This window comes from Barbus barbus (assembly GCF_936440315.1).
Source record: "Barbus barbus genome assembly, chromosome: 41".
NCBI classification, from domain to species: Eukaryota; Metazoa; Chordata; class Actinopteri; order Cypriniformes; family Cyprinidae; genus Barbus; species Barbus barbus.
Window position 1 is genome coordinate 3,941,330 of NC_136719.1, and position 24,647 is coordinate 3,965,976.

Below are 24,647 nucleotides of genomic sequence, written 5' to 3' on the forward strand. Positions count from 1 at the left end.
TGAGCAGCTCTAAACAGAAATGCAGAACATTATTAATAACTATGTCAAATACATAAGGTTATAATGAGAGCACTATTGTAAAAAATGTTGCAAATTCTTAGGTTTCGCTGACGTTTAATGTTAACTATCTTTTAATCCAAACATAAAACATTACCCCGTTTGTATCTGCAAAGCGTCACACATTTTCCTGTGTGTTAACGTTAGAATTTATGACTGTCGAATGTCTGTCTTCTTGACTCTTGGTAATGTAGGTATTTTGCCCCCCGCCCCCAAACATATGATTCAACTATCAGTCGGCAAGATTCAAAAATTCCGATTCGACTATGTAAATCCTTAGTCGGGGACACCCCTACTTTATATCATGCAATTCTGACTTTATAACACGCAACTGCAACTTTATATCAAGCAATTCTGACTTTATAACACGCAACTGCTACTTTATATCAAGCAATTCTGACTTTATAACACGCAACTGCAACTTTATATCAAGCAATTCTGACTTTATAACACGCAACTGCAACTTTATATCAAGCAATTCTGACTTTATAACATGCAACTGCAACTTTATATCAAGCAATTCTGACTTTATAACACGCAACTGCAACTTTATATCAAGCAATTCTGACTTTATAACACGCAACTGCAACTTTATATCAAGCAATTCTGACTTTATAACACGCAACTGCTACTTTATATCAAGCAATTCTGACTTTATAACATGCAACTGCAACTTTATATCAAGCAATTCTGACTTTATAACACGCAACTGCAACTTTATATCAAGCAATTCTGACTTTATAACACGCAACTGCTACTTTATATCAAGCAATTCTGACTTTATAACACGCAACTGCAACTTTATATCAAGCAATTCTAACTTTATAACATGCAACTGCAACTTTATATCAAGCAATTCTGACTTTATAACACGCAACTGCTACTTTATGTCAAGCAATTCTGACTTTATAACACGCAACTGCTACTTTATGTCAAGCAATTCTGACTTTATAACACGCAACTGCTACTTTATATCAAGCAATTCTGACTTTATAACACGCAACTGCTACTTTATGTCAAGCAATTCTGACTTTATAACACGCAACTGCGACTTTATATCAAGCAATTCTAACTTTATAACATGCAACTGCAACTTTATATCAAGCAATTCTGACTTTATAACACGCAACTGCTACTTTATATCAAGCAATTCTGACTTTATAACACGCAACTGCTACTTTATATCAAGCAATTCTGACTTTATAACACGCAACTGCGACTTTATATCAAGCAATTCTAACTTTATAACATGCAACTGCAACTTTATATCAAGCAATTCTGACTTTATAACACGCAACTGCAACTTTATATCAAGCAATTCTGACTTTATAACACGCAACTGCTACTTTATATCAAGCAATTCTGACTTTATAACACGCAACTGCTACTTTATGTCAAGCAATTCTGACTTTATAACACGCAACTGCGACTTTATATCAAGCAATTCTAACTTTATAACATGCAACTGCAACTTTATATCAAGCAATTCTGACTTTATAACACGCAACTGCAACTTTATATCAAGCAATTCTGACTTTATAACACGCAACTGCGACTTTATATCAAGCAATTCTGACTTTATAACACGCAACTGCTACTTTATGTCAAGCAATTCTGACTTTATAACACGCAACTGCGACTTTATATCAAGCAATTCTGACTTTATAACACGCAACTGCGACTTTATATCAAGCAATTCTGACTTTATAACACGCAACTGCTACTTTATGTCAAGCAATTCTGACTTTATAACACACAACTGCGACTTTATATCAAGCAATTCTGACTTTATAACACGCAACTGCTACTTTATGTCAAGCAATTCTGACTTTATAACACGCAACTGCGACTTTATATCAAGCAATTCTGACTTTATAACACGCAACTGCGACTTTATATCAAGCAATTCTGACTTTATAACACGCAACTGCGACTTTATATCATGCAATTGTGACTTTATAACACGCAACTGCAACTTTATATCATGCAATTCTGACTTTATAACACGCAACTGCAACTTTATATCAAGCAATTCTGACTTTATAACATGCAACTGCAACTTTATATCAAGCAATTCTGACTTTATAACACGCAACTGTGACTTTATATCAAGCAATTCTGACTTTATAACACGCAACTGCTACTTTATATCAAGCAATTCTGACTTTATAACACGCAACTGCTACTTTATATCAAGCAATTCTGACTTTATAACACACAACTGCTACTTTATATCATGCAATTCTGACTTTATAACACGCAACTGCTACTTTATATCAAGCAATTCTGACTTTATAACACGCAACTGCTACTTTATATCATGCAATTCTGACTTTATAACACGCAACTGCTACTTTATATCAAGCAATTCTGACTTTATAACGCAACTGCGACTTTATATCATGCAATTCTGACTTTATAACACGCAACTGTGACTTTATATCAAGCAATTCTGACTTTATAACACGCAACTGCGACTTTATATCAAGCAATTCTGACTTTATAAAACGCAACTGCGACTTTATATCAAGCAATTCTGACTTTATAACACGCAACTGCTACTTTATATCAAGCAATTCTGACTTTATAACACGCAACTGCAACTTTATATCATGCAATTCTGACTTTATAACACGCAACTGTGACTTTATATCAAGCAATTCTGACTTTATAACACGCAACTGTGACTTTATATCAAGCAATTCTGACTTTATAACACGCAACTGCGACTTTATATCAAGCAATTCTGACTTTATAACACGCAACTGCGACTTTATATCATGCAATTCTGACTTTATAACACGCAACTGCGACTTTATATCAAGCAATTCTGACTTTATAACACGCAACTGCGACTTTATATCATGCAATTCTGACTTTATAACACGCAACTGTGACTTTATATCAAGCAATTCTGACTTTATAACACGCAACTGCGACTTTATATCAAGCAATTCTGACTTTATAACACGCAACTGCGACTTTATATCAAGCAATTCTGACTTTATAACACGCAACTGCTACTTTATATCAAGCAATTCTGACTTTATAACACGCAACTGCAACTTTATATCATGCAATTCTGACTTTATAACACGCAACTGCGACTTTATATCATGCAATTCTGACTTTATAACACGCAACTGTGACTTTATATCAAGCAATTCTGACTTTATAACACGCAACTGCGACTTTATATCAAGCAATTCTGACTTTATAACACGCAACTGCGACTTTATATCAAGCAATTCTGACTTTATAACACGCAACTGCTACTTTATATCAAGCAATTCTGACTTTATAACGCAACTGCGACTTTATATCAAGCAATTCTGACTTTATAACACGCAACTGCGACTTTATATCAAGCAATTCTGACTTTATAACACGCAACTGCGACTTTATATCAAGCAATTCTGACTTTATAACACGCAACTGATACTTTATATCAAGCAATTCTGACTTTATATCATGCAACTCCGACTTTATTACACGCATTTGTGAGTTTATAGCTTGCAATTCTGAGAAAAAAAAATTGGAAATGCAGTTTATATCAGGCCATTCAGATTTTTTCAGAGTCAGAATTGTGAGAAACATACACAATTACTTTTTTTATATATAAGAAACAAAACAAAACAAAATTTTTATTAGACTCATATATTACTCATATGAGTCGTGGCCTAATGGTTAGAGAGTCGGACTCGTAATCCAAAGGTTGCGGGTTCGAGTCTCGGGCCGGCAGGGATTGTAGCTGGGGGGAGTGAATGTTCAGCGCTCTCTCCACCCTCAATACCACGACTGAGGTGCCCTTGAGCAAGGCACCGAACCCCCAACTGCTCCCCGGGTGCCACAACATAAATGGCTGCCCACTGCTCCGGGTGTGTGTTCACGGTGTGTGTGTGTTCACTGCTGTGTGTGTGTGTTCATGGTGTGTGTGTGTTCACGGTGTGTGTGTGCACGTTGGATGGGTTAAATGCAGAGCACGAATTCTGAGTATGGGTCACCATACTTGGCCGTATGTCACTTCACTTCACTTCTGTTTTTTAATTCTTTTTTTTTTTTCTTGGAGAAGTTTATAAAAGTAAGTTTAATCTAATGATTAAATGAAGTCATTGTCATACTTTTAGTTGCAAATTTGGCTCCTTTTTACATAAATAAATTTACACAGAATCATAGATTTATAATTGTGTTTAAATGTGCTCTATGGCTCTCTATGGTCCCAGCAAAGTATGTCAGATCTTAATCATCTGCTACATCCTTCACAACAAAGCACTCAAATCAAGCCTGCAAGATTGCGAATTACGTGGTGCAAATTGTGTTCAGCACTAGAGTTTTGAGCATGTTCATTCCATTACCTGATTTGCATAATTTCTTTAGTGCTAAAGTGTGGCCTCAAAGTATGGATCCTTGCAAGTGCTGAGGGTGCCATTTGAGACAGGGCCAGAGAAAAAACAGACGGATAGATGGCCTGACAGAGGAGAAAGATTAAAGCCAAAATAGACGAGCGAAAGGTAAGAAATATGAAGAGATGGACTGGAAGAACGATAGGAGGAGATTTATGGAGGGATGATCTGACCTTGCGGTGCTCCTGCAGGTTGAGTGAGGATGAGCACTTCTTATTACAGATGGTGCATACCAACTTCCTGCGAGCACTCCCTACACACACACACACACACAGATCATACATCACATGAGCAGCAGGACACATCCTGATGGCATGAGGAGCTGCTAATGGAGACGCTACATCAGTTCCAAATAAACATCAGGAAGTCCTTACATAAATCAGTTCCTGGTTCAACATGAAGTACAACACCAAGACGAAAACAACTATATTTAACAGGGGTGAAAGGTCAGCTAATACGCATTTCCCATAGAAAAGGAAGTGGACACCTCAAAACAGTTCTTAAAGAACTGGTATTTTAAAAGGTTTAAAATGTCGTATTCTACACTTTCTATTCATATTCTAGCATTTTATTCGGTAATAAATACACTTTAATATTAGTCAATGTTTCTTGTGGCAAAAACGTCAAAATTTAGTGTTTAATTGTTTCCCATCTTCTCACTGACAGTTAAGGTCTCTGCACACAGAGTCCAAAATTTTCGTCTGAAATTTTTGCACGTTAAAAAATAAATACGACCTCATGTTTTGTCAATAACGTTTGCACACTACCTCCGAAACTGTAGTCCGTCAAAAAAAAATCGGATCAGGTTCGATTGTTTTGCTTTTTCGCATCCGTAGCATGCATTTTGATAGGAAAGGATGGGGAATGCGAAAAAACTGAGAAACTTCGGACTCAGTGTGCAATGACCTTTATTATTAATAATTGATTTATTTTTATTTTTTTATTTTTTATTTTGTATTGCTTCTTTAAATTTCTTGTGATTGGTTTTAAATTTCTTGAGATGCTGGCATGCTGTTAAATCTTAAAGGGATATTTCACCAAGAAATGAAAAGTCAAGTGTTAGTGTTTCTTCCATGCAGGTTTGGAACAACTTGAGTAAATGTGTTATGAAACAGTGTTTACATTTTGGGTCTCTTCAATAAGTATATATTGATCACCAAAGCAAATTTGTGTGTTCAAAGTTGAACAAAACTTAAATCCAGTGCAAAGTCTGCACAGGGACATTCCAGACTCCAAGATTTCTATTGAAATGACTGAATTTCATCGTACAATGACAAATGTGACATTAGTTGTGATTGTGAGAATATTTTAACGTCCAGAGTGCTTCTTGGGTTGGCTTTAATGTCACGGTTAGAAGTTCTTTGAATTGTTTGCATTTGTTGCAAACAATTCACACTAATAATAAAATAACTTTATTGCAAACAAACAGGTAAAACAGAAGTTGTCAAATCGTAGGCATTCAAAGTGTATAAAGATGTATTAATTATAATATGAGATACCTACTTTTATACCAGTTAGCTTAATTTGACATTTTCTGTCTGAAAACTTGACAAACATGATATTTATGAACAGAACAGAACAATGTAATGTTTACATCAAGCCTTACATCAAGTGTCCTGTTTTCCATGTCCACTTTAAAAACTCTCATAACAGCAAAACACACAGTCATTAATGTAGCTGTAAGCACTTCCACAAGTGCTGAGGCTTAATCGCTTAATAGCTTACTGTTTGGATTCATTTGCAAATGACTGATTCACTTGCATGTGGCTAAACTGTCCAATTATAATTACTGACAATAACACTGAAAATATTCTGATACGCGCTTTCATCAGCCGATTAGGGGTCTTTGACTAATTTGCTCAGATGTCTGCGCTTCTGGCAGAGAGACAGAGTCTGGTGAAAAGATGAGTGTAGAGAGGGAGGGAGCGCTTAGCGTTTATCTGACAGACAGAGGGGATGAAGAGCGGATGAGAAATGAAGAGATTAATGAAGATGTTAAACAGCCGCTGATTAGACTCTCATTACAGACGGGTAATTTCGCACTCGCCTCGGTCTCACTTTCACGTGTGTGTGTGTAAGACAAACCTGTGTGGACGTTGCTTTTGTGTTTCTTCAGGGCGTCTTTACTCCTGAACCTTTTCCCACAGCTCTCAACCTTACAGATGAACCGACCGTCTCCTTTACACACCTCTTTGTGCTGCTCAAAACTGCACGTAAAAACACTCAATTTTAGTTGCTCTCTTATGAAATGTGCCATATTGCCATGTCATGAAAATGGGGACTGCATATTAGAATGTAAACGACTAAATATTGATGTACCTGGACTCTGAACAAAAGGTGTTGTGACACAGGACACACTGATGAGCTTTTGAAGGGTCTCCTGATGAAGCGGAGCTCTCTGTACAGTGAAGAACACTGCAAATCAACAGCATTAACACATGAGACACTGATAAGATGTATATTGTGAAAGTGTGTGTGTGTGTGTGTGGTACTGACTGGCGCTGCAGGGCCTGTTTGACAGGAAACTCTTTTCCGCAGGTGCGACATTTGAACTCTTTGTCCTCTGTACTTCCTCTCTGATGAAGACTCTGAAGATGTTCAGCTAACACTTCTTCACTGGGGAAGCTGCTCTCACACAGCAGACATGGGTAATCTTCCTTCTTAATCACCAGCTCTACACACAATTAAATGTACTTTATGAACCAGTGTTTGGCTGATACGAGTTTTGCATTGGTTGATATAATGCTGCCATATTTTTCACAAAACATAATACAATGACATAATAAGTTGTGTGAATCAGGAGAGAAATATGCACAGATCAAGCACCGTTTACAAACAAAAACAGTCCAAAACAGTTCTGAACAAATATGTTGGTGGGTTTTGATAAGAGAGGACAACAGGAGATGGACATTTTTTATGTTATTATGGATTATAGACTCATATTTTGGCCAGAAATGACGATTTTAAGTTAAATGATGGATTCTTGGATCATGGTTTTGCTTACAAACATGCAGCTTTTGCATCACAAGACATTAACTGATGGACTGGAGTGGAGTGGATTATTGTGGTGTTTTTATCAGCTGTTTGGACTCTCATTCTGACGGCACCCATTCACTGCAGAGCATCCATTGGTGAGCAAGAGATGCAATGCTACATTTCTACAAATCTGATGAAGAAACAAACTCATCTAAATCTCGGATGTCCCGAGGGTGAGGAAATTTTCAGGAAACGTTCATTTTTTGGTGAACTACACCTAAGTGCATAATGGATATGCAGAACTGATTTTTAATTATTGTTTTACTGCTTCTTTTCGACACAAAAATGACTACATGACCATAAGACTACAATAAAATGAAATTTGTATTTATTCACAACAGTTGTTATTATTATTCATGTCATTATATTTATGCCAAATTGTTGTGATCTAGATGTCTATCTGTAGACCCACCCAATCACTCATTTCTGTGTAAATTGTTCATAAAACCATTCATTCATTATCCATTTTAGAAAGACACTAAACACACATACCTGTTTCTGCACTGAGGTGTTTGCTCTCTATACTGTTCCCATCTTCATCTTTGATGTCCTGGTCTTCCTCAAGGTCCTCCTCTTCCTCCTCCATATCGCTGTCCAGGTAGCCAATCAGAAGCTCTGTATCTGTCTCGATGTCATCAACAGCCAGATAGAAGATATTCTCTCCGTCCTGTTTAAAGAAACAGTGTCAGCTGCTTCATTCACATTCAACTGATCAAGTGACAGCAAAGACTTTGTTAGAAAAATATATGCTTTACCAAAGAAAATAAATGCAAAAATAAATATTAGAGTTTGCATGTTGTTATTAACTTGAGTTAAAGCAGTAAGCTGGTTCATTTTCAACATATTCTCAGTTCCCATGCTGATACTGGTCAAATATTGCAATAATACTTTTAGCCAAAAGAACCAGATGTAACTGTTGTGTCTGTGTGTGTGTCTTATTACAAAAGACATAAACTGAATTAGACGTAGAAAAGCAAAGATCCAGGTGTCGTCTGACACTAAACAGACAACACAACAGAGATCTGCTGGGAGACGCAATTAAACATTCACACGAGGGGAAGCGCAAGATCAGCAGCGCTTCCTGATTAAGGTCAAAGGCCAAACACTTGAACCTCTGTTTAATGGCTTTATCAGACCTTCATTTCCTAAAAGGTCATGCAGAAATAAGCACAGTTGCTGTACATTATGTTAAAAACACAGCCCCAGATTTCTCCACAGGGAGATGGTGAGAGAAGTGTCATGTGTGAGGAAACACAGACTCTCTTCTCTTGATTCTGCTGTAATGGCCATCAGATCGCCAACATCCCAAACTCACCAGAGACCCGTTCACAGACACACTGCAACGACTGAGCAAACCAGTCTGCTTCCATCCATGTGAAAGAATTCATAATAAAAAAATCAATTTTAAAAATGTATCATTTATAGTTAGCATAGTATAGTATTAATTTTGTTTATTGAAAAACAAAACAATATTATGGGAACACATAGGACTTCACTTAATTGTATTTTAACCACAAAAATCACAATTTCTGCTTCTCTAGATGAATTAAGCATAATCAAACAGTATTTTGGAGTTTAGCCATCTTTACGGAGATATTATTTTCAAATGAAAGTGACTGTAAAAAATAAAAGACTAAAAATCTACTGAAAAAACCTGTTAATTGGTTAACATTAAGTTTCCTTACTATATACAGGGAAACGATGTAACAGATATCACTGGACACTTCATTTTGTGATTTTAAAGAAAGATACTGTAAAATCACGGTTTTTGGAAGTGAAAAACAATAAGTCATATTTGAATTTATAATAAATAATGTAAACTGATATTCACAGAATTCTGTATGTTGTTAAATTATTATTTATTGTATTATTTTAGTGTCATGTTTATCACAATGGCATTTGTGTTAATGACACCAGCTATATATACTGTACATTTAATTTCAATCTGTGATTAGGGCACTGGAGGTTGCCAGATCAATGCACCATCGGTTGCTATACTCATCTAGCTCACGTGACCTCAAATGTGTACGCCCACGTGTGTGTGTGTGTGTGTGTGTGTGTGTGTGTGTGTGTTATTGATCTAAGGCTCATTACACTCCTCTTATCTACACACTCTTTGGTGTTTTCAGATCTCTGGCAGTATGAAATTACATCAGCACTGCCAGACATAACAAACAACTCATTCCGTCTCATTCCCTCCGCTGTCTGCTTCTGTTTCTGAGCCTTATGCAAAGCTGATGTCACACTCGGTGGATCTTTACTCAAACCTAATGAGTGGCCTACGTAAGCAGCACTTTAAGGAATCATAGGTGTACCCTATATGCAAAGGCTGTTGCAAAACCAGACCGGCAATTATGCGCAGAACACACATGTTCTGAAGGCAAACCCTCAAAGCACTGCAACAATCTCAGTGGACAAATCCATCAAAAATATCAGAAGTGAGAAAAATTACAAATTAAAGGAATAGTTTTCCCAAATATGAAAATTTGCTGTAAATTTACTCAACCTCAGTCCATCCAAGATGTAGATGAGTTTGTTTCTTCATCAGATTTGTAGAAATGTAGCATTACATCCCTTGTTCAGCAATGGATCCTCTGCAGTGAATGGGTGCCGTCAGAATGAGAGTCCAAACAGCTGAGAAAAACACCACAATAATCCACACCACTCCAGTCCAGACGTTTTTAACTTTAAACCATAATTTCTGGCCAAAATACAGATCCATAATCCAAAAACACTTCCTCCAGTGAAAAAGTCCATCTCCTGTTGTCTCTCACATCAAAATCCACTCAAATACTTGTTTAGAGCTGTTTAAAGTTAAACCATCTTACTAATGACTCTCTAGCTTTTCACTTCTCAAGACATTAACTGAATGACTGGAGTGGTGTTGATCACTTGTGGATTATTATATAGCTGTTTGGACTCTCATTCTGACGGCACCCATTCACTGAAGAGGATCCATTGCTGAACCAGTGATGCAATGCAACATTTCTCCAAACCTGATGAAGAAACAAACTCATCTACATCTTGGATGGCCTGAGGGTGAATATATTTTTACCAAATTTAAATTTTAAACTAATGCTAAAAAAATAAAAATTTAAAACATTCAAACTAAGCAGCTTTCTGTTGATCAGTTCGGCAAATTTATAGCAAAATCTGTGTGTGGAAAGCTCTCACATGTACATGTGACATGTGTCAGCTTAGCAACATGCTAACCCTAAATTGTGAGAGTGTGAAGAGATCTCTGTGGTTATCAGGCTGTGGCATCTTCTCATACCTGAATGGCGGCCAGGTTCTTCTGCTCCTGTGAAGGGGCCTGATGAACGAAGCGAAGCCAGTTAGCATGGCGAGGGTTACTAGCGTCCAGGATATAAAGCACATCACCTTTATTCCCTCGAACCTGCAGAAGCACACAGATTCAAAGGTCACAATCCAGCCCAACAGAATGAAAGTGGCGATGCTGCTCCTCAACAACCTCTAAACAGTCACTGAAAGCACAATGTCCAACTAACAATCCAAAGCTTTATCCACTCAAGATGCTTTCATGAATTGCATAGCATCCAAGTGGGACCCAAAATTACGCACAAAGCTTCTTCTCCAGTGAACATACAGTATATTAAGTTCAATGAAACCGGTATCCACCATAATCTCCCAGTGAAACTCGACTTCAGTGAGGCTTTTTAGTTACAAGAAAATATCTGAGTTACGTTTTGCAAATCAGCAACACCAGTTACTTTGTTTTCTCATGTATTGACTGCCAGCTCTCCTGTCCTCATGTTGAGAGAAATCAGGAGTAAGTTCAGAGGCGTTGTGTTCGCTGAGTGAACATGATGTTTACTGTAGGTCTAGACTAAATGCGAGCATGCATTTATTCATCTCACTTGCACAAAAACAGATTCAGTATTCCTCAAAATTAATAAAAGCAGAGAAATTCAAACTCAGAATATGACACAAACCTGCAATAATTAAATGTCAAATAACACAAACATCCTTTACGTATTTACTCCCATTTTATTAACCAATATGTTTGCTGCTGAACTTCGTTGATCCAGTTGAACCATACTAATAAGCAACAATGACTTTATATTAATAATTGACAATACAGTGGTGGCCAAAATTGTTAGAATACCAGACAGATCTGAAAATATTGACCTTTTTTGCCTCCAAATTACGATTTCATTTTATAATGTTCATGAAACATGCAGATTGTTTCTCTGAGCACAATAAATATGAGGTGAAGTGAGTCGTAGTGTTTTTATCCACTTTTAACTTCAATGTTTGGTGTGTCTGTCCACCTTCTGCAGCAAATACAGCAGCACACTCTCTGACACATTGTCAATATTTTTCCTGAGAACTTCAACACTAATGTTATCCCATGCCTTCTGCAACTCAAGCCAAAGGCTTTCCTTTGAATGTACAACATCGTTGCATGTACCTCAAGTAATAACTTTGCAAACCATGGGCCAGTTTTACTAAACAGGGCAAATTAAACAAATTCAATTCCAATTCCAAAACAGCTCCGATGGGCGTGGAAATTTCTGCGGGTGATTTACTAACAACTGCGCAAATTAAAGAACACATTCCATTTACATATCGACCAACGCAATTTACCAACCATAGTCGCAAATAAAGAATAAAGAAATAAAGATGTCACAGTACGTTGAAATGAACCGGAGGACAAAAAATGAAGGTTTGCATGAAGTTTTGATAGAGCTGGTATTGCGTAACTAGTTGAGGATTCAAAGTCGTCTTTTATTTCCTGAAGCAAATTAAAAATAACACGGCTTGGCAAACTAAATGTTCAGATAATGTGTTCTTCTGGCATTCAAAATAAAATTTGGCTAATATGTGTGGAAAAAAACCCTCTCCCTTCTGCCACGCGCTCTCTGTTCACTGCGGTGCCTCCTCTAGCAACAATAATTGCATCCATTTCAAGCGCAAAATAGTTTAAGACGTGCTTTTTTGGGCATTAAATAATGGAGCACATAGGCCTACCAGTAATTTGACAAGTGCAAATTTTAGTAAAACGCGTTGCGTGATTCATTTGAATTCTCTCCTCCCATAAATTTTGCGTCTGAAAGGGAAAATCCTACAAATGCATATTCAATAAGGTCAGGCGCAGAAATAACTGTGTCCACGCCTTTTCAGCACTAATTATTCACTGCGCATCTTTAGTATTTTATTTTGAATTTATTTTTGACAGAAACTTCATATATTTGAATCTACCAAAACATGACATGATCAGAATTTTAATAATGGATCCCTACTTATTATGCATGCATAATGATATTATTCATTGATAAAACAAGACTGACAATATCCAATGACAACGCATTTCCATAAACCTACACAGCAGTTATCAAGCTCTATTTTACTAATAAATTTGCTTACACAACAGTATTACATTGAGAGCACCAGTTACAAGTACAACCTACAGATGTCCTTCGTAAAAAATATATATATACACATATATATATATATATTAGGGCCGGGACTTTAACGCGTTAATTTAGATTAATTAATTACACAAAAATAACGCGTTAATTTTTTTTAACGCATTTTAATCGCACTTATTTTTGCACCGCGGAACGTTTCTCACTGGATGAGTTTCGGCGGACCGATTATACTGGAGCACCAACTAGCGTCAGAACGGACTTGCGTTCGTGGAGACCGGTCTTGGCTAGGGCTGGGTATCGAGTTCGATACTTTTTAGGCACCGACCGAATTGCCTCGATACCACCGAGTATCGAAAAACGTCTTGTCGTTCGGTACCAAATTTCGATACCTAAGGGGTTAATCTCATCACATCAGTGAGCCAATAAGCCTGCATCACTAGCTGTGTTTGACTAGAAACGGCGACGTGCAGATTGATCAGTGTTTGACCTCCGCGAGAGCGTTTCGAAAGCGCACGGAGCAGTCAGCTCTTTAAATCGCGCGGTTTGTTCATTATACACAGACTGAAGCTCGAGTGACGTTCGCGGTCATTTCAGCGTCTGCCGCCTCACTAAATGAGGACATGAACAACATCTCCAGACCTGCTCTGAAAGTCACTTCATGAGCATTTTACCGTTTGATTCGAGTAAAACTAACTCATCTCATATACACACAGAACTGTAAAGGTATTCCAGGCAACCCGTCAAAATAAAAGTTCGGTTTTAATATTAACGGTATTAATATTGTTCAGCAGACAGCACTGCTAATACTAGGCTACTATTAAAATTATTAAAACTTTTTTTTTTTTTTAGTAATGATCACTCAACAGTTATTCCATGTTTTAATTTTAATAGTAACCTCCCTTTGTTTGCCAAAATAAATAAACTTTGATTTTCAATAATTTAAAGAGAAATTAAATTAATGTTTTATGTCTTGATTTGAAAACCAGATACAGAACACAGAATTTCTGAGGAAAAATAAAACATTTCATTAGGCTATTTTAAGAATAAATTTAAATAAACTAAGTTGTTTTTATGCATTCAAATAATTAGACATACTACACCAGAATTTAATAACAATAAAACATATGGTGAAAGAAAATAAAACACCCACTTATGAAAGTGGATGAAGGTTTTACATTTCTTGAAGTCTTTAACATCCTAGAAATGATGATTCTGTCTGAGCTATGTGTTTTAAAATGAACATGCACAAATGTAAACGTAGCCTAACAGATGTGTAAACTGAAAACAATTTGAACTTTATTAAAATTATTTATTTATTTATTGTGTTGGATATATTTTGTTCCTTTGTGCAGTGGCTCAGGAGATGAGGCTTTGAGTCTGTATAAATATCAACAAGCTAAAAAAAATAGTTTTTTCAGATAATGTAATCTTATTAAAACTGATTTTATAAAACTGGTATCGAAAAAAGTACCGTTCAGGAACCGGTATCGAACTCAAGGTATCGGTATCAATATCGAAATTTTTTGAACGATACCCAGCCCTAGTATTGGCAAGCTTCCTTGGAAGAACGAACTCGGAAGGACGCGAGAACACAGAACGCACACTTATGAGAACTGAGATGTACTGCATTCCTGCTTAACTGACCGCATAGTCTCAGCATAAGAAACGGCCAATGAACAATAAATATTACAAAATGTCATATCATAACTTATTAAAACATTTCATACTATTATAGATATTACTTTCATATAATTGTATTGTTTTATTTTACAGCGTTATATGTTTTACTGTTAAGATTCATTTTAATATGCCAATAAAAATGCAGACTTTCTCCAGGTCTTATAACTTTATTAAAATTAACCAAAACAAAACGATAAATGTTTACTTTCAACTTGAAGAGCCGTTAAGTATTTGTGAGAGCGACTTTAAAGCTTACAGGCTTCCGTACACCGGCCACCCACAGCGTTTTCTGGGATTTCTAACGGCTCGATTCTCTCAAGTCTGCACTCGATGCATCCTCAGTTTCAAGAACATATCCGGGCACTTTCATGCATCCTCTATACTTACGTTCTTGAGAATTGGAACTGAACTTCGACGGTTAATGATGACGTAGAACGAGAACACAAGGACGCTAGATCGCTGAAGAACGCATATTGAGAAACAGCCAAAAACAAACCACAGTGAACATGGACAAAGAAGCTGATGAGACCGCTTTGGTTGGCCCTGTGGATGGGAAATTTAAAAATCCATATAAAAAAAACTTACTTCTCACTGTTCTCAGGTCAAATATTTATATGCGATTAAAATGCGATTAATTTCGATTAATTAATTACAAAGCTTCTAATTAATTAGATTAATTTTTTTAATCGAGTCCCGGCCCTAATATATATATATATATATATATATATACTGCTCCACTGATCATGTACTGGTTACTCCACTGCACACCTCAGATCACTTCCTCCTTACTCTTAACCTCAACATGATTCCTGACACATCACATACTCCTCCACATGTCACTTTTCGTCGTAACTTGCGCTCACTCTCACCCTCCCGGCTATCTGCTATGGTTTCATCTTCGCTTCCCCCCCCTAAACAGTTATCATCTCTTGATGCTAACAGTGCTACTGATACTTTCTGTTCCACTCTGACGTCTTGTTTAGATACTTTCTGCCCCTTATCTTCCAGGCCAGCCCGTACCACCCCTTCTGCCCCTTGGCTATCTGATGTTCTCCGCGAACATCGTTCTAAACTCAGGGCTGCAGAAAGGGTATGGCGCAAATCACAAAATCCTACTGACCTTAATTTATACCGATCACTCCTCTGCTAATGTTTCCACTGCTAAAAGGACATACTATCATGACAAAATTAACAATTTGCCTAACTCTCGCATGCTCTTTAAAACATTTTCCTCCGTCCTTTGTCCTCTCCTCCCCCTCCTTCATCATCTCTAACAGCTGACGACTTTGCCACATTCTTCATTAATAAAATTACAAACCTCACTGCACAATTTTCCACACCACAATCTATCAAGCATATCTTACCAGCACACATACACTCGTTCACATCCTTCTCTCCACTCTCTGATGCAGAAGTCTCTAAACTCATCCTTTCCAGTCATCCTACTACCTGTCCGCTTGATCCTATTCCATCTTATCCCCTTCAAGCCATTTCTCCTGCAGTTGTACCTGCACTCACTCACATCATTAACACATCCCTTCACACTGGAATTTTTGTCTCAGCATTTAAACAGGCTCGTATAACTCCACTTCTTAAAAATCCCACTCTTAATCCAACTCTTTTAGGGAACTATAGATCGGTTTCCCTTCTTCCTTTCATTGCAAAAACACTTGAACGAGTTGTGTTCAACCAAGTCTCTGTCTTTCTCACACAGAACAACCTCCTGGACAGTAACCAATCTGGCTTCAGAAGTGGACATTTGACCGAAACTGCCTTGCTTTCTGTTGTTGAAGCCCTAAGACTTGCAAGAGCGGCTTCCAAATCTTCATTACTTATCTGGCTGGATCTGTCTGCTGCTTTTGATACGGTCAACCATCAGATCCTCTTGTCAACCCTATTGAGAAAGGGCATCTCAGGAACCGCACTCCAGTGGTTTGAGTCTTACCTCTCTGATAGGTCCTTCAAAGTATCTTGGAGAGGTGAGGTATCCAAGTCGCAACATCTAGCTATTGGGGTGCCTCAGGGCTCAGTTCTTGGACCAATTCTCTTTTCTGTCTACATGGCATCACTAAGTTCTGTCATTCAGAAACATGGCTTTTCATATCACTGCTATGCTGATGACACTCAACTCCACCTCTCATTCCATCCTGATGATCCGACGATAGCTGCTCACATCTCAACAGACATTTCTTCCTGGATGATGGACCATCACCTTCAACTCAACCTAGCTAAGACAGAACTGCTTGTAGTTTCAGCTAACCCATCGCTTCATCACAATCTCACCTTCCAGTTAGGCTCATCAACCATAACTCCTTCAAAAACAGCCAGAAACCTTGGAGTTGTGATTGATGATAAGATGACTTTCTCAGACCACACTGCTAAAATTGCCTGGTCCTGCAGATTTGCATTATACAATATTAAGAAGATCAGGCCCTTTCTCTCAGAACATGCAACACAACTCCTTGTTCAGGCTCTTGTTCTGTCCAGACTTGACTATTGCAATGCTCTCTTGGCAGGTCTTCCAGCCATTTCTATTAAACCTCTACAATTAATCCAAGATTAATCTTTAATGAGCCGAAAAGAACGCACCTCTCTGTTCATCAATTTGCACTGGCTACCAATAGCTGCTCGCATTAAATTCAAGGCATTAATGTTTGCCTACAGAACCACCACTGGCTCTCCACCCCTTTACCTAAATTCATTACTTCAGAATGTGCCCTCTAGAAGCTTGCGTTCTTCAAGTGAACGACACATTATTGTACCATCCCAAAGACACACAAAAACACTGTCACGGACTTTTTCATTAACTGTTCCCATCTGGTGGAATGACCTGCCCAACTCGATCAGAGTAGCCGAATCCTTACCCATCTTCAAGAAACGGCTAAAAACTCATCTGTTCCATCTTTACTTGACCCTCTAACTCTAGCACTCTCTATTCTAATTTTATTTTCTCTATATGTATTTTTATTTAAAAACAAATAAATAAATAATAATAATAATAATTATTATCTGTACTGCGTTAGGCTAACCAAGACTTGTAATAGCACTTGCATGTTGTTGCTCTTTTGTTGGTTTTGATTGCTTCTTATGTCCTCATTTGTAAGTCGCTTTGGATAAAAGCGTCTGCTAAATGACTAAATATATATACTAACTAAAATGTATTTTAAATAGTGATTGAATATACCACAAATACATTTATGTACTTATTAAAAATACCCTACAATTCTACTTTAATATAATAAAACTGGCACAACTACTTTTTGTATTTAATGCACTTTAATTGTGCTGAAGTCAAGCTAACGATATACTGAAGGATATTTGATTTTGCTAAAGTGGAACCATTGAAAGTATACTTCAGGTACAATCACATATCTTGCATTTAAAGACTGATAGTATTCAAAGACCATACAATCCTTGTCCATATTGATATTTAGGCTTAATATTAAGAAATGTGCATTGTGCATAAGTATAGCACTCCAAATAAAGTTGCATTACAATTTTTATATCAGTAAGTCTGGAGCAATATGTCAATAAATGTGTTACATATTTGAACTATACTTAGTATGAAATAAACACATTTAAAAAAAAATTACTAGAGATGTGATCAGACATATTCTCAAACAGGACATCTTTTTCATCATTGTAAGCGCACAGATGGTAGATGCTGGATGTCTTGAATCAGGAACATTGCTCACTTCCCACAGGAATGCTCTTTTCCCAAATCTGACGAGTATCTTGGTCCCACTGTTTTTGGATACAAATTATTATTTTGAGACATCTCTTGTTCTTAACTTACTGAAACGCCGACTAATAGCGACTTATTCTGACTAATCTTGAAAGGTAAATTCCCTTAAATTGCCTGCATCACAACACACAAGCAGAATGAAAGAGCGGCACAGTCAAAGATTGCATACTAAGATGAGCTATCATAATAATTATATGCACAAGTGTGTAATTTGGGAGAATTTAAGATCACTATACTTAGTGCAGAATAGTGTCATCAGGGCAGGCAGATCAATAAATCACAACTCTAATGTGGCTGAACCCAATCTGGTCTGCGTTATAATTAAAACTTTAATGCTGCCGAAAATAAACCCATATCTTTAGTTTCGAGAGCAGATATTTGATGGGATATTAGATACGGCATGCACTGGGAGACGTGTCTGGCATGGGAGAGTCAGCGTGAGTTGAGTTCATGCTGGCACGTCTCGTCCAATTAATGGTTGCCTGGAGATGAGCAGTGATGCGTCTGTCTCAACAAGAGGGGCAACAAAATCTCCAAGACGGTTAAAATTCAGTCAGACCTCAAAGATCACAGTTCAGAGAGATACAAACACAAACAAAACTGAAAACGGTATTAGTGGTCTTTGCAAAGACAAACATCGCTATAAATGTTAGTATTATCTGAACAAACCTCTAACCCAAAGTATTAAACATTGGTGTAACTCATTCCGCACTGTTTGTGCTACAGACATGAATGAAACCACAAGTCATGTGACTTGTTGAGAGAGGTTTTTGTCTGGTGAAAAATAAAACAGTCCAACAGACTTACAAGGAATGAGAGAAAAGTTAAGCCATGTCACTCTTCACCAGAATTTAATTAAGTGCAAAATGAATGTAATATTTCAGACACATATTAAATGCAAAATACTGAAGAAGTATTATAGTTTAAAGTTATATTAAATGCAATTAGTTGAACTTTAAAGTGTTTTCTGGTAATATGGTGTAAAGTACTGTCAAATGTACTGACAAGTATTTATGGTAAACTGAATTATAATTGTAATGTTGTTCCTATTAAAACTTAAATATATTTGTAACTACATATTTGTGGTGAAGTTGTAATTTAGTCCATTTAAAATGTGTTAACTGAATAACTCACTACAGTTTTAATTATTTAACGTGCTTAGTATGTTAGTGTCACGTGACGTGCCTTTCAGTTCAGTTTTGCCCTTATTTGGTAGTTCCTGTCCTGTTTAGTTAATTATTCATCCTATTCACCTGTCTTGCATTAATCATCACGTTTGTTCCTTTGTTTCGGTTCCTTTATAAGTCCTTAGTTTTTGTCTCAGTTTAATGTTGATTAAAGGTTTAAAGTGTGTTGATGCTACTTCGTTCTCCTGAGCCTTTATTTTGTGTTATGTTCTCTACAACCACAAGATCCGTAACAGTTAGTTAAGTGTACTTCTTTAAAACATGACAAAAATCATAAAAAAAAATTTAATTAAATTTTAAAATTAAATTTTATTTAAAATGCACTTTAAATATTTTATTTTTATTTGACATTATTACAAAGTTCAACAACGTCGTTTGCACCGCACTCCTCCGTTACTTCATCTTTTTATTTTGGTGCGTCAATTTGTTAAATTACTTTATATAAGAAATTATTACAAAGTACATTTAAAAGTGTATGTATGTGTTAATAAATGTAGTCATGAACTCTCTTTAAGTCACTTAAGGGGCCTTTTATTTCTTTAATATTATATTAACTGAAAGTCTTTTAAAATATATATACTTTTAGAGGGATAGTTCACCCAAAAATGGAAATTCTGTCATCATTTGCTCACCCTCATGTTGTTCCAAACCTGTAAGGGTTGGACAATTTCTAGTAAATATCTCAGAATTTTCCTGAATTTCTGGGAACTTTCCAGAATTTGGGGAAAATTTCATAAAATTCTAGAATTTTTTTTATAAACCTTTTGAAAGTTTGCAGAAATGTACTGGACGTTTTCTGCTTGTTTGCAACCCTAAAACTGTAAGGCTTTTGTACATTCTTGGAACACAAATGAAGATATTTTTAATGAAATCTGAGAGATTTCAGTCCCTGCATTGACAGTCTATGCAATTACCACTTTGACGCTTCAAAAAGTTCACAAAGAGACAAAATCAATGCACATAAATGTAGCAGTTTAGTCCACATTTTCTGAAGAGACTCGATCACTTTATATGATGAACAGATTGAATTTAGGCTTTTACCCACATATTTATATTGATCAGCGAACAACCTCAACAGTACTTGCTTGACATGTGAGAACAAGCTCAAAAGTGCTTTTTAACTCATGAGACTGAACCTCATTGGTTCTCACGTCAAGCAAGCATGCTTAGTTTGCCATAATTGACTTAAAATGAAATCTGTTCATCATATTAAGCAATCGAGTCTCTTCAGAAAATTTGGACTAATATTACCACTGATCATATGCATTAGTTTTACACGCTCTTTTTGAAGCATCAAAGTGGTAGTTGCATAGACTGTCAATGGAGGGACAGAAATCTCTTCTTCTGTTTGACAAGGGTAAAAGAACAAAAAACGAGACTATAGCTAATACCTAGCAAACTATATATCAACACATTATAAATCACTCAGGACACCTGAATATGAACAATCCCAACAGTCTAGTGTGGTCACAGTGAGTTTGTATGGACAACCACTCACGATCTCTTCAGAAAAACATAAATGTTGTGCAGTCATAAAATAGGCCAGATATAAACTAGCATCTAGCATTTCCGAAAGGGTTGATAAGATATGAGTTGCCTTTGAAATGCTCCCAAGAAACACAAAAACAAAAACCGTATAGCAATGCATTGTGGGTAAAGTGATGGAAAGATTGTTGAGTCTAGTCACTCACCTCCCACATCAGTCGTGGATCCATGCTTTCATCCAAGTCACTCAGCATCCGCTTTTCACCTGCGAACGGACCAAACTTCTCACCCTGTGAAGAAAGAGCGAGTGTTTGTGACTGGGCTTTGATGTCACATCCAGCAGTTCCTGTGTGCTATCTGAACATGATCAAGGAACGGCTCTGTGGGATCTCTAAGAGTCTATGGGTTGGTTCTCCACTCATAGAGCTTATTCTGAGATATACACATTTAGAGAGATGTCAAGTCGTCTCAGACATGTTCAGAATACAGTTTCAAAACATGTGACATATGTTAATAATGGTCTAAAATCTTCAGACGATATTTCCTAAGGCTTGTGTACACTTCAGATGACTAGACCCAATTAAGATGCGACCAATTGAAAACTCAAGACTAGCAACGAAAGTGAAACAGGAGATACCAGGTTGAATCGTATTAAGAGATAAAGTGATATACACTGTATAAACAAATATATATATATATATATTCTTGATTGGAGTATTTCAGTCTTTCTACTTAAAAATTTAAGGCAGATTTAATTTATTTCTTTGCAACTAATTGTGAAATTTACTAACAAGTTTTTTTTGTTTATTTCATACATTCCCATACATTATTCAATGTGCAATTTAGTGTATTACAAATCTTAAAAGTATTTAAATAAAAACATGTACTTGTACTAATTGTACTCGTAAATTACACGAACAAAATACTGATTAAATTAAATGCCACTTAAGTTTACTTAAAGGAAGTACACTTTCATGACCACATTTCTGAACACACTTAAGTACACTTTTAAAGGCGTAATCCTAGTCCCAGACTAAAATGCAAATCTGAGCTGTTTCAACTGAAGGATACTTGCACTGATTGATCTTGAAATATATCAGTGCGTGTGTTTTCTCTCAAAATGCACACCAGGAAAGTTTTTTTCTAAGGCATGTTTATAAAAATTACTTAAATGTCCTAAATTGAACTATGGCCTAATCCTGGCTTAAACCCTGTCTGTGAAACCAGGCCTATGTTTTAATAATCTTTTGTCATGGTTTAAGGAAGTACACTTATTTTGATGTGTTGACTAACATACCAAAGCACATGTGAAGTACTTTAGAATTTGAACTGCAATGTGTGACTTGATTGTGTTTGTTGCATTTAATATAAATTTAAACTTTTACACAATTTATATATTCAAAGTTATGCAAAAAAGTGCTGCTGACGTGTAAAAAGTCATCGGTGCTCTTTGGATGCGGGATTCCGAGTATGTTGTTTTAAAATTCTAAAGCCATGTGAATAAAGGCTTTTTAATTTTTTCACACTACTCGAGTGCCTTGGATTAATGAGTTTTTTGATTTTACACATTTTAGTTTAATTGTAAATAACATGCAATTAAGTGTCTGAAATCATTACATTTAGATTGCTCTTAAGTATATTATTTACATAATTACTTTTTTAAAGATATGCTAGTGTACTTATTTTTACAAGGGTATATATTAGCAAATACAGTGCCTGCCTTGCGAATGTATTCATACCCCTTCATTTTTGTACATTTTGTTATGTTGCTGCCTTATGTTAAACTTCTTTAAATTACTTTTTTCCATCACATCAAACTACACTCCATACACCTGAATTGTCACAACTTCGTAAATTTATTAAAAATAAAAAAACTGAAATAAGTACATTGCATAAGTATTCACACCCTTAGCTAGATATTTAGCTGAAGCACCTTTACAGCCTCAAGTCTTTTTTGTTTGATACGACAAGCTTTGCTCATCATCATTTGGCAATTATCTGCCATTTGTCTCCTCACCTCTTCACCGCTCAAGCTCTGTCAGGTTGGATGGGGGCAGACGCACATTTTCAGGTTTCTCCAGAAATATTGTATTGGGTTCAAGTCCAGGCTGTGGCTGGGCCACTCAAGGACATTCACAGCGTTGTGTATAGCCACTCTTGCTGTGTGTTTAGGGTCATTGTCCTGTTGGAAGGTAAACCTTCTGCCGAGTCTGAGGTTCTGAATGCTCTGGACTTAAGTCTATCTCAGTATTTTGGTGCATTGAGCTTTTCTTCTATTCTGATGAATCCCTCAGTCCCTTCTGCTGAAAAACAGCCCCACAGCATGAGGCTGCTACCAGCACACTACTCTGCAGGTGATGAGCAGAGCCGGTTCCCTTCAAACATGATGCTTGGAATTGAGGTTCATCAGACCAGATAATGTTATTTCTCAGAGTCTGAGGGTCCATTAGGTGCTTTTTTTATAAATTCCAAGTGTGTTTTCGTTTGTTTTCACTGAGGAGATGATTGAGTTTGGCCACACCTCCATAAAGCCCAGATCGGTGGAGTGTTGCAGTGATGTTTGTCCTTCTGTAGATGTCTCCTATATCTCCACATATGATCATGGAGATCAACTAGAGTGACCATCAGGTTCTTCATCACCAGACTAACCAAAGCCCTTCTCCATCAGTTGCTCAGCTCTAAGAAGAATCCTGGTTGTTTCAAATTTCTTCCATTAATGCTTCTGTGACCCTTCAATGAAGCAGAATTGTTTTCTGAACTCTTCCCCAGATGTGTGGCTTGATGCAAACCTGTTTCTGAGCTCTACAGACTGCTCTTTTGACCCCATGGCTTGGTTTTTGCTCTGATATGCATTATCAGCTGTTATTAAGCTTTTATTAAGACGTGTGTGTCTTTCCAAATCATACCCATTCAATTGAATTTGCCACAGGTTACCTTCACTCAAAGTCTAGTAACACCTATAAGCAAATGAGCTAAATTTCAACTGTCCCAGATATGAGTATGAGTACGTATGCAATGGAATCATTTAAGTTTTTTATTTTTAATAAATTTGCACGTTAAAAACCTTTTTTTTTTTTTATGAGACAGTAGAATACAATAGGAAACTAAAAGCACGCTCCCACAGTTGTACTGTAATATCTCCAGTAGCTGTGTATTATGGCGGAAATGGTGGTTGGCATGGTGAATTTTTGGCGGAAGCGATGGTTGCCATGGTGATTGTTTGTGAGGGACGTGGCAGCACACGTAAGCAGATACACAGAGGAATGCAACTACAACCAGGAGTATATACTTAATGCTTTATGTGCAAAGTAAAAACAGAAGATGCGTCCTGCTCTACGCATACTTCATCTTTCATGCTGAGAGTTTGTTTTATAAGCACGAACCTTTTTGACTGCTCTGGCAGTGTACAGCCCCATCCCGTCTTGAACTTTAGAGGACTTCAGCACGAATCTGTCCGGCACATACATGCCCAACATCCTCATTACTTCAGAAAAAAAACCTTTCTTCAAAACAAAACAGACGAAACGCGCTCGGAAACACAGGTTAGGAGCTGCTTTGATTCTCTGTGCTCGCTGTGTTTGTAAATCTCAGTCCGGTCTGGTCTTCCATGATACTGTCTGTACAGGAGACTGGCTCTGCCTTCCGATTGGCTGTTGGCCGT

General features: G+C 36.8%; 1 protein-coding gene across 3 annotated transcripts in view; it reads right to left on the reverse strand.

The window, feature by feature from the left end:
* Window positions 1–24,647, reverse strand: part of LOC306860989 (PR domain zinc finger protein 5-like) — a 93,473-nt gene extending 68,826 nt beyond the window's left edge. Inside the window, exons 1-8 of one of the 3 annotated variants that reach the window (XR_013783437.1) lie at window positions 24,370–24,623; window positions 21,193–21,276; window positions 10,771–10,893; window positions 7,989–8,163; window positions 6,957–7,134; window positions 6,780–6,875; window positions 6,546–6,667; window positions 4,634–4,713 (exon numbers count right to left, since the gene is read on the reverse strand). Coding sequence is in view for 2 of the 3 variants with exons in the window: in XM_079403033.1 (XP_079259159.1) it covers window positions 4,634–4,713; window positions 6,546–6,667; window positions 6,780–6,875; window positions 6,957–7,134; window positions 7,989–8,163; window positions 10,771–10,893; window positions 21,193–21,276; window positions 24,370–24,468 (957 nt within the window). In the remaining variant the exon portion in view is untranslated. Of the gene's footprint in view, window positions 1–4,633; window positions 4,714–6,545; window positions 6,668–6,779; window positions 6,876–6,956; window positions 7,135–7,988; window positions 8,164–10,770; window positions 10,894–21,192; window positions 21,277–24,369 lie in introns of all 3 variants that reach the window. The other 2 variants (XM_079403033.1, XM_079403034.1) reach the window with 2 other exon arrangements.